General features: G+C 27.5%; 1 protein-coding gene across 1 annotated transcript; it reads right to left on the bottom strand.

The window, feature by feature from the left end:
- Positions 1–2788: 2788 nt before the first annotated feature.
- On the bottom strand, positions 2789–10812 carry LOC145970683 (uncharacterized). Its single transcript, XM_083097551.1, has 10 exons — positions 10350–10812; positions 9557–9927; positions 9147–9366; positions 8808–9027; positions 8369–8649; positions 4786–5268; positions 3993–4363; positions 3583–3802; positions 3246–3465; positions 2789–3089 (listed from the first exon to the last, which is right to left on the bottom strand). The coding sequence occupies exons 1-10, from the start codon at positions 10798–10800 to the stop codon at positions 2789–2791; spliced, it is 3138 nt and encodes a 1045-aa protein (XP_082953677.1). The 5' UTR covers positions 10801–10812.
- Between the last annotated feature and the right edge of the window lie 1075 nt (positions 10813–11887).

Raw genomic sequence — 11887 nt, 5'->3', positions numbered from 1 at the left:
TAGTGGGTTGCAGTTTTGTTCGAGGTCAGCACGTTGCGAATTGGCGCGCCGTTACTTTCATCGCGTCTGAGAGACGCCCTTTGACTTCCCACGGCTAATTTGCGAGGCTGTTACAGGGTACAAAAGCAATTTTAATTGTTTCGCTGCGTATGGCACGCTGGAGAACGCACAGGATACAATTGCGCGGGGACACAATTGATCGACCAACATCTAACTACGCCTATTCTTCTGCTACGGAGATTGCGGTCGAACTCGTAAACGAGCTACTATTCGACCGAAGCACTATCTAAATTCCTTTTCGAGTCAGTGAAGTGGTAACACGAAATTAAACATAACGTTAATGTATTCGTAAAAACTAACAGAACTCGCTGTGCCATTAGATTGTGTATATAGAAATCTTTCAATTAGTATTAGAAAAATGATACAATATCTATAATAAATCATATAATGAAATTAAATATAAAATTTAAGTTACGCGCAGAATTGCTGTCGCGGACAGAAAAAAATATTTTTTAAGGAAACAAACATATTCACAAAAGAAAAAGACAAATATATATATATATGTAGCACGCGGCTATTTAACTATACAAATTAAACGATAAACGCGCGACTTAAGTGCTGAAAGAAATTACCGTGGCATAATTTCCGGAATGGACACGTTGAAAGCCCTTTAAGCTTAATTGGATTCGAAGGAAAGCGGTTCGGGGTGCTGTATTTCTTAAGACGATATCGATCTGCGCTGACTTTATGCGATCTCATCAGGCGTAAAGCGTTGCAATTTGTGTCGCTGTGTAGAAAACTATCCCACGGTATCTACGACTTTCTCTACCATGGCATATACTATGGAATCTCGAATTATACGATTACATGAAATAGGAAGTCTCTCGCATATTTACTAGTTTGCTGAAGTATCGTTTCATTCGTAAATATGTGATTATAAAATTTATTGTATTACGTTTTAATACTTAATACACTATTTCCATGTAGAAAAAAAATTAATTATTAATATCTGTGAGCTTCTAATATTTCTATATAATTATATTTTCAAATATTGTTTATACTGAAACATTAAATATTAAAATGTTAAATACTGAAATATAGTTCGATATCTCTTCAACGAAAAAATTATATGCCCTACATTTTTTATAAATTATAATACATATATGTCTATCAACTTGTCAATACAAAAGTAACGATACAGTTATTATTAATATTTTATTTGCACAATTACGTTTTTGGACATTTTAATATCACGCTTGACTTGAACCATTAAATAAATATTATTAAACTTCACCTATAAATAAATATTATATAAATGTTACCAGCACAACAATAAAACATTAAATGAAAACTGATTTCAGATCAAATGCATATATCATGAAAGTTACTTTATTTTATCCTGATGTAGCTATGTCATAAACATATATGACTCTGTTCGCCTCTGTTATCCGTCGCTCTTTTCCGAACGCCGTTTTATCGCACTCTACATTCTTTGTAAGAAAAAGACGAGGTCTCGAGCATCTCGAACGGTGCCTTCGTAATAGGGTACTTTTTTGAGATAGCTGCACCCGCCTCTTCGAATCTTCCCATCCTTCAGGCAACATACTTCGTAAGATACAGGAGCTAGTGGTCTTTCCTCGTCTCATGGTATCTACCTTTTCTCCTTCATGCATAATTCCGATGTGTGATAGAAATTGTAGTGAGATAGAAAACGTGAGTAACTCATCAAAGTGAGCAATATAAAGTCAAAGTTAAAGAGCAAGTATGTCAAGAACTAATTAAACTTAAAAATAGTTTTTATACTGACAATATAGATGACTGTTTGTAATTTTATTTTTTTTTTTTATATAGTGTATAAACATAAGAACTTATGATAAAGCATATATAGAAAGATAGAAATAGATTACAACAATTTCAGTTCTGTACGCAAAGAATACATACATGAACTGTAATTAATCTGATATGATAATTAATCAGATAATAATTAAGCCTCAAATAAAGAAAAACAAAATTCTTTCACAGTTATATTTTTATTATATTTATCTCTAAAAATATGTAATGGGAAATAAGATAATAAGAATATTATATGTATATATATGTATATATGTGTATATATATATATATATATATATATATATATATATATATATATAGACACACACACACACACACACACACACACACACACACACACACACACACACACACACACACACACAATATAGTATTACACACACACACACACACACACACACACACACACACATATATATATGTAATATTTTTACTATCTTATTTCGCTTATATATTTTTGTACCAAGTTTTTTAAAATTATCAGATTTTTACCAATTTTGATATATTAATCAAAGATGATATATTATTAAAATTATTTAAAAATGTATGATAATATAAAAATGATATATTTTAAAAAACCTATCCAATTGATATAACTTAAATACCATCATACATAGCGCAATATGTAAGGAATATTTGAAGTAACCTGATCATTTTGTGAGTGTATCAATAAATTCCTTTCTTCACATATGTTTATTTTTTATAGTATTTTATTTTCAGTTTTAAATAATTAAGATTTTGAAATCTCTCGAGTAAATCATTTCTGATTATATTTGCATTATAACAAAATATAATTTTAAATTTCTCAAATAAATAAATACATATGAAACATGAATAGATGTTAGACGCTTTTGATATTTTTCAACTTCTTTATAAGAAAATAGGATTATATGTACAAAATATAATTATGCTATATATGAAAAATGTAAAAAAATCAATTAATTTTTTTTGTAATGTTCATAAATTGCTTATTCGTATTTCGATTAAATATTGATTTTAACGATTTATAGATAATTAATAATGTGCAAAATAATATTAGAAATGTGGTAATTGATAAAATTACTATTATGTCCATATCATATTTTTGATACCAAGGATCATATGCAATACTGCTACGAAGATGAGGAACACCCTTATGACGAATTACAAATTCGATCCACCAAACGGCATTTTCCAATAAATTGAAAGGTTTATCTTCATTTATTGCTTTAAGTTTAAGCATTCTTTCTTTATATCTAGAAAAAGAATTGTAGTATCTTTTAAAAAAATATATATTAATCTACAATTAAATTTTGATTCTAATTATGTAAAGGTCTAAATGTTAGTGCTGGACAATAATTAGATTTCTATGAATATATTGTATAAAAAACATTTTGGACAAAGGATATTACCTTTTATCGTTTAAAATATCTGTTATGGATGAATTTACAATTTCTCTTGAAATATTTCGATAATTTAGATATTTTGCAACCCCGAGAGATACCATTTTATTAACATTCGTATATTGATCTGCCAGAATTGGTAATCCTATAAGTGGTACAGCGTTATAAACAGCTTCTTCCGTGCTTTGAAGTCCACCTTGATATATAAACAATCTAATTTTTGGATGAGCTAAAAACGCAAAGAACATACAAAATATATGACTAATGACTACATATATAAGTGAGAGAATATATTTCCATTAACTTCTTTAATTTTTAATTATGACATTTTTTGTCATAGATTTACCAAGAAGGCTCTGTTGAGGAAGCCATTTAGCAGTATAAATATTGTCTGATTTATTTGTTAATTCTTCATCCAATTTCCACACAACTTTTATTGACAAACTTGCAAAAATATCACAAAATGCGTTTAACACGTGCTTGGAAAAATGTGACATATGGACATTAGTACCCAGACTGATGTAAATAAATCCATTTGGTGCATGTACCAGAAATTTATTCAAGTTCTGAAACAAAGTAAAATTATCAATAATATTTATATTTTAGAAAAAATAGTATGCTAAAAGAGAGAGTAACAGATATTAGATATAAAAATAAATTAAGTGTATGTAAATAATAATTTCTAACATATATATATTAAGTAATGATTGTAATTCCAATAATAAAAATTTAATATCTGTTGAAGGTAATGATTACTTTCGGTAAAGCTGGAGGATTTTTTGAAACATGGGAATTTCCAAATACTATAACATTAGGTATTTTCGGTCTTATAAAGGAGAGAACTTCTTGTTGATGATGAAGTATAATACTAATGTTTCTCTCCATATCAATTATGTTTGGTATATTCTTTCCGAGATATTTTTCTGCTATTGCTTGCTGTTGAGGAAAGAAATGATTCAACACGCAATATATGTGATACCACTGTTCAATAAAATTTTTTAACCGCTGCCACAATGATAGATTAAAACCGGTAACTCTTTCCATTTCCAAATTTGAAGGATGTGATGGCAAAACGGGTGCACCAAGAAGATAATAAATATGACTATACAATCCTAGTGATGATATACCTATAAATAAATTCAAGCAATGCGTTATGTAAGTGATTGTTAAAATTAACAGAATTTCTGAATTTAAACATCTGTACAAAATAATATTATACACACATCGTTTACATTCAGGATATATAAAGGTAATTAAGCTAATTATTTGCATATAAATTGTTTACGAATCCAGTATAATTCATAATAAAGACGAAAAAATTAAGAATAAGTATTTACATTAATTAAGTCAAACTGATAATAGAGATATATTGTATTAATTAAAAAAGAATAAATATTGTAAAATTTTATTGATTTATGAACTTTCTTAATATTTTCGTTAAGAAAAATTTAGTTTAAATAAATTCCAAATAATCTGCTGTTAAAGATGAAAATGTAAGGAATGATTAATAATATATGTATATGTTATATAATTTTTTCACTACACTTACCTATAAGAGGTGCATTAAATTTGTGCCCCAACGCATAGAGACCAGGTGTTTTTGTAACTTCTATAATTATTGCATCAAACTTTTGGTCACTATCTGGTGCATACATTTTACGTACTTCTGAATGTTTATAGATATCCTCTATCAATTCATTGCCTACATTAAACATCAAATTACGTTGTACATTTATCCATGTATCATGCTCCATCATTTTTACGTGATTTGCATCTTTCAGTAGTCTATAGTTGTAATGGAAATCGACTTCTGTTAAATTTGTGATGTTAGGATCATTAACTGGATCCGTTGTTAGAACAACAAGTTTGTGTCCTCGTCGGATTAGAGCAGTCCACAATGATTGAAAGCTAACTTGGTGACTGCAGGATGGTGACGGAATTATTGCTAAGATTCTTGCAGCTTCCAAGAACGGCGTGATAATGCACGGAAAACACATCATACAAAATATCGTTTTGGTAATTGGTCCCATTTCTTTGTTGACAACAAAACATAATAAAATATAATTTTACATATAACCATCGAACGGAAATGTAAAAACTATTGACTTGCTATTGTAATAAATGTCTGTTGTTATTTATATTCCATTTCGTATTTTATCGAGAATAAAGTATACATGCTTATTTATTTTATAATAAATAATGACATGTACATATAAGATATGATTATCATTGCTTTGACAATAGCTGCTCAAACATGTCTAAATATTATCAGAAACACATATTTAACATATGGGTCTATAGATAATGCATTTGCTGCAGATTACTTTCTTTTTTGATATTAGAAATAATGGATAACGCGAAGTTTTTTTATAAATTTGCATATCTCAGTTCGTAATAGCAAGTATATGATTTGTGATTTACATCTGCGTGATAAAATATATTTAAATTTTACAAATATATGTAAAATTTTATAAAATATATTCAAAATATTCGATTATCAAAGCAAACATTATGTAACATGAGATTACGTGCGATTAAGATGCAAGTAATTAATTTGGCATTTAAAAATGTAGGACATATTAAAAAATTTTATACATACTAAAATACTTTATATATTAGTATTGCTTATATACGAAAGAATTTTCACTAGATATAATAATATTATCTAATGGTTTACAGACTTTTAGCAAACTTGTCGGCTATACGACAGCAGAAATTCGATGCAAAAATTTCCTAAGCATTAAATGTCCTTACGTATTATAAATTATATATCAATCAGAAATAAAAAAACATATTCTTGCTATTGTTACGTGACTGATCGGAAAGTGAAATTGATTTGAAAACAATAGTATATGTGTTGCGCATGCGTATCTTATAGATCGTGGCAAATGAAAAACTCGCAAAATCGATGGACCGAAACTGTGGAGATTTGTTTCTTTTATTTCTCGTCATCTTCATCTGTCACACTATTTCTCTACTTGACCGCGTGGACTGTTTTTCCTTCGACCGCAAGAAAGTGAAATCTCGCTTCAGACTATCGCAATAATACGGAACAATTGTTTTTAAAGACTATTGATGCAACTCCACTAAAAACAAGTTAATCAACATATCATAATTATGACTTCGAGAGAAACGTTCAAATTTATATACCTACATACTAAGATAATAAAAATTTATGCTAAATTAAGTATATTAATTAAGTCTATCTTATTTCTTGATACACAGAATTCAAAATTGTCGTTTTATATGGCCGGTTTATGATAGGGTGATAAAAAATGTATTACATTTTCCTCGAAAAATGAGATAGAAGAGAAAAGTTAGAGGTAAAAAACACCTATATCAAAATTAAGACAAATAGAGAGGCATACTATAGTGACCATGAGTAAGCATGAGTAAATTAATTTAATATTAGAATTTTTAATATCTCTCCCGAGTACACATCTGGAAAATATGCTAACTCATTTATTTCGTAGCTAATTATTGGTTAATTGATAATATTACTAAATCATGTTATTTTATCAGTAAATTTTAAATATTTTGTCCAAAATTATTCTTACAAATGAAATATTTTCCATTATATCGATCAAAATAATGGTTGAATCAAAATGAAAATAATCTACGAGTTAATAAATAGAACTAAGAGAAAATAAATGTTAAAATTACTTTAAAGTCATAAACGTGTTTATATGTAATGATCGAATAGTTATTTTCAAGAATATCGCACACAAACAATCTGTTATAAACAATATTATTTCCTTTTATAAGTTTCTAATTATAGATAACTTTTAAATATAATAGTACATAGAATCAAATTTCTATTTTTTTGCAACTATTAACATTTATTGCATTATCTATCAAATTTATATAATTTTATAAAAAATTTCATTTAAAAGATAATAAAAATTGATGAAAATTGTGACTAGAAAAATCACCTGAAAACTAACACATATTATAGTGAATTATGTAAGTTCAAAAGATAAGATTTAAAATTTTATAATAAAATTAATTTAAACAAAAAACTGGTCACAAGATCTGTCTTATAATTTATACATTTAAAGTCACAAAGAAAAAATGCCTAAGATTATATTTTTTATTGCTAGATATCTAAGAAAACTCGCGTGACATATCAAAAGTTGTTTGGCAAGATGTTCGGCAAGTCAATTAAAGAATTATTTGACTATTTCTTCAGCTGAATGTAAAAAATTAATAACTGTATAAAAGTTAATGTTTTACCGAAGTACGCTTACCTCGCTGATTTTATTATTTATATAGCATCGGAATAACAATTGTCCTAGAAGAGATCAATTCTAAATAACATGTATTTCTCTTCCTTTAATACTTTTAGAAATTTTTGTCTCTTATATTTAGATACTAAGTGCTATATATATGTGGTTTTGTGATTGATAAAACAGATCCAACGTGAACAATGAACTTTGATATTATTATTTTATTATTTCGGTTATAATGTCCGGAATGTGAGCCACGCTAATAATCGGCACACACATAGAGAGAGCGTAATAATAACATGAGAAAAGTAAAAGTATGATAAGATAAAAAGGGGAGGTTTCAGGCGCGGAAGCTCACGAGCGCCACCCGTGATAGGATCGTCACATTATCGACAATATATCGCGCGCGATCCAGAGCGTAAATTACCCTCGCAACTTAAACAAAAAAAATAACAACCGAAAATGTGACAAAGCGAATATAAAAAAAATAGCTGATAATTAAATTGCTCATAACGACAGTATCACTATGATGCATAGCACAGAGTATGTGAAGAATAGCTAAAATAACTAGGTTGTTTAGGCTATTCTAGTTTGTTTTGTAAATGCCAACAAAATCTTTCTTTGGATATGTTTATTTTTTTTATTACTTTGTTTTTAGTTAAATAATTAAGGCTTAAATAATTAAGATTTTGGAATTTCTCGAATATATTATTTCTGATTATATTTGCATTATAATAAAATATAATTTTAAATTTCTCAAATAAATAAATACGTTTGAAACATGAATAGATGTTAGACCTCTTTGATATTTTTTAACTTCTTTATAAGAAAATAGGATTATATGTACAAAATATAATTATGCTATATATGAGAAATGTAAAAAAAATCAATTAATTTTTTTTGTAATATTCATAAATTGCTTATGCGTATTTCGACTAAATATTGATTTTAACGATTTATAGATTATTAATAATGTGCACAATAATATTATAAATGTGATAATTGATAAAATTGCTATAATGTCCATATCATATTTTTGATACCAAGGATCATATGCAATACTGCTACGAAGATGAGGAACACCCTTATGACGAATTACAAATTCGATCCACCAAACGGCATTTTCCAATAAATTGAAAGGTTTATCTTCATTTATTGCTTTAAGTTTAAGCATTCTTTCTTTATATCTAGAAAAAGAATTGTAGTATCTTTTAAAAAAATATATATTAATCTACAATTAAATTTTGATTCTAATTATGTAAAGGTCTAAATGTTAGTGCTGGACAATAATTAGATTTCTATGAATATATTGTATAAGAAACATTGTAGGTACAAAGGATATTACCTTTTATCGTTTAAAATATCTGTTATGGATGAATTTACAATTTCTCTTGAAATATTTCGATAATTTAGATATTTTGCAACACCGAGAGATACAATTTTATTAACATTCGTATATTGATCTGCCAGAATTGGTAATCCTATAAGTGGTACAGCGTTATAAACAGCTTCTTCCGTGCTTTGAAGTCCACCTTGATATATAAACAATCTAATTTTTGGATGAGCTAAAAACGCAAAGAACATACAAAATATATGACTAATGACTACATATATAAATAAGAGAATATATTTCCATTAATTTCTATTTAATTTTTAATTATGACATTTTTTGTCATAGATTTACCAAGAAGGCTCTGTTGAGGAAGCCATTTAGCAGTATAAATATTGTCTGATTTATTTGTTAATTCTTCATCCAATTTCCACACAACTTTTATTGACAAACTTGCAAAAATATCACAAAATGCGTTTAACACGTGCTTGGAAAAATGTGACATATGAACATTAGTACCCAGACTCATGTAAATAAATCCATTTGGTGCATCTACTAGAAATTTATTCAAGTTCTGAAATAAAGTAAAATTATCAATAATATTTATATTTTAGAAAAAATAGTATGTACTAAAAGAGAGAGTAATAGATATTAGATATAAAAATAAATTAAATGTATATAAATAATAATTTCTAATATATATATTAAATAATGATTGTAATTCCAATAATAAAAATTTAATATCTGTTGAAGGTAATGATTACTTTCGGTAAAGCTGGAGGATTTTTTGAAACATGAGAATTTCCAAATTCTATAACATTAGGTGTTTTCGGTCTTATAAAGGAGAGAGCTTCTTGTTGATGATAAAGTATAATACTAATATTTCTCTCCATGTCAATTATGTTTGGTATATTCTTTCCGAGATATTTTTCTGCTATTGCTTGCTGCTGAGGAAAGAAATGATTCAACACGCAATATATCTGATGCCACTGTTCAATAAAATTTTTTAACCGCTGCCACAATGATAGATTAAAACCGGTAACTCTTTCCATTTCCCAATTTGAAGGATGTGATGGCAAAACGGGTGCACCAAGAAGATAATAAATATGACTATACAATCCTAGTGATGATATACCTATAAATAAATTCATGCAATGCATTATGTAAATGATTGTTAAAATTAAAAGAATTTCCGAATTTAAAAATCTGTGCAAAATAATATTATAAACACATCGCTTACATTCACGATATATAAAGGTAATTAAGCTAATTATTTGCATATAAATTGTCTTCGAATCCAGTATAATTCATAATAAAGACGAAAAAATTAAGAATAAGTATTTACATTAATTAAGTCAAACTGATAATAGAGATATATTGTATTAATTAAAAAAGAATAAATATTGTAAAATTTTATTGATTTATGAACTTTCTTAATATTTTCGTTAAGAAAAATTTAATTTAAATAAATTCCAAATAATCTGCTGTTAAAGATGAACATGTAAGGAATGATTAATAATATATGTATATGTTATATAATTTTTTCACTACACTTACCTATAAGAGGTGCATTAAATCTGTGCGCCAACGCATAGAGACCAGGTGTTTTAAAAACTTCTACAATTACTCCATCAAACTTTTGGTTACTATCTGGTGCATACATTTTACGTACTTTTGAATGTTTATAGACATTCTCTATCAATTTATTGCCTAAATTAAACATCAAATTACGTTCTATATTTATCCATGTATCATGCTCCATCATTTTTACGTGATTTGCATCTTTCAGTAGTCTATAGTTGTAATGGAAATCGACTTCTGTTAAATTTGTGATGTTAGGATCATTAACTGGATCCGTTGTTAGAATAACAAGTTTGTGTCCTCGTCGGCTTAGGGCAGTCCATAATGATTGATAGCTAACTTGGTGACTGTAGGATGGTGTCGGAATTATTGCTAAGATTCTTGCAGCTTCCAAGAATGACGTGATAATGCACGGAGAACACATCATACAAAATATTATTTTGGCAGTTGGTCCCATTTCTTTCTTGATAAATGTAACAAAATTTAATTTTATATATATTATATATATGTATTATATATATGTATTTCTGATAATATCCAGACTATTTTGCGCAATATATTGCCAAAGCAATGATAATCATATTTTATATGTATATATATTCTTATTTATTATATAATGAATAACTATGTATATTTCATTCTCGATGAAAAACGAAATGGGTTATACAGATCACAGATATTTATTGCAATAGCAAATTATAATTTAGTTAGTTTTTATATTTCCGTTCGAGAGATGATTATATAGCAAGCATGTGTTTCGTGACTTTCATCTGCGTGATAAAATTACCTAAATTTTACAAATGTATGTAAAATTTTATAGATTATATTCAGAATATATGATTATCAAGATGAACATTGTATAACTTGAGATTACGAATAAGACATACGATTAAAATACTAGTAATCAGGTTCGCATTTAAATTTAGGAACATGCATATTAAAAAATTTTATATGTTAGCATTGCTTATGCTAAATCACTTTCATTAAATATAACATCGTTATCTAATAGCCTACAACTTATTAGCAAACTTGTTAGCTATACGACAGCAGAATTTCGATGCAAAAATTTTCTAAGCATTAAATGTCCTTTTAAATCCGTATTTTAAATTATATCAATTAAAAAATGAAAAGTTATTTTTTCCATTGTTACGTGATTTTAAGTCATGGGTGAGTTTGAGCGGAAAGTAAAATTAATTTTAAAACAATGGTATATGTGTTGCGTATATGTATTTTATAGATCGTGGCAATTGAGAAACTCGCAAATTCGATAGACCAAAACTATGGAGATTCGTTTCCTTTATTTTTCGTTTATCTTCATTTATCTATCACACTATTTCTCTATCTGACCGCTTGGATTGCTTTCCTTTCGACCGTAAGAAAGTGAAATCTCGCTTTATTTCGTCGCCATAATACGGAACAATTTTTTTTAAAGGCTACTGATGCAACTCCAATAAAGACATGTTAATCATTATAGTTATAACTTCGAGAGAAATTTTCAAATTCTTATACCCTCG

Source organism: Camponotus vicinus, unplaced genomic scaffold (genome assembly GCF_025532165.1).
Source record: "Camponotus vicinus isolate PSW18456_S1 unplaced genomic scaffold, iyCamVici1.0 SCAF_4, whole genome shotgun sequence".
In the NCBI taxonomy this organism is placed as follows: Eukaryota; Metazoa; Arthropoda; class Insecta; order Hymenoptera; family Formicidae; genus Camponotus; species Camponotus vicinus.
The sequence above is the reverse complement of the archived record's forward strand: the minus strand, read 5'-3'. Positions and strand labels throughout refer to the sequence as shown.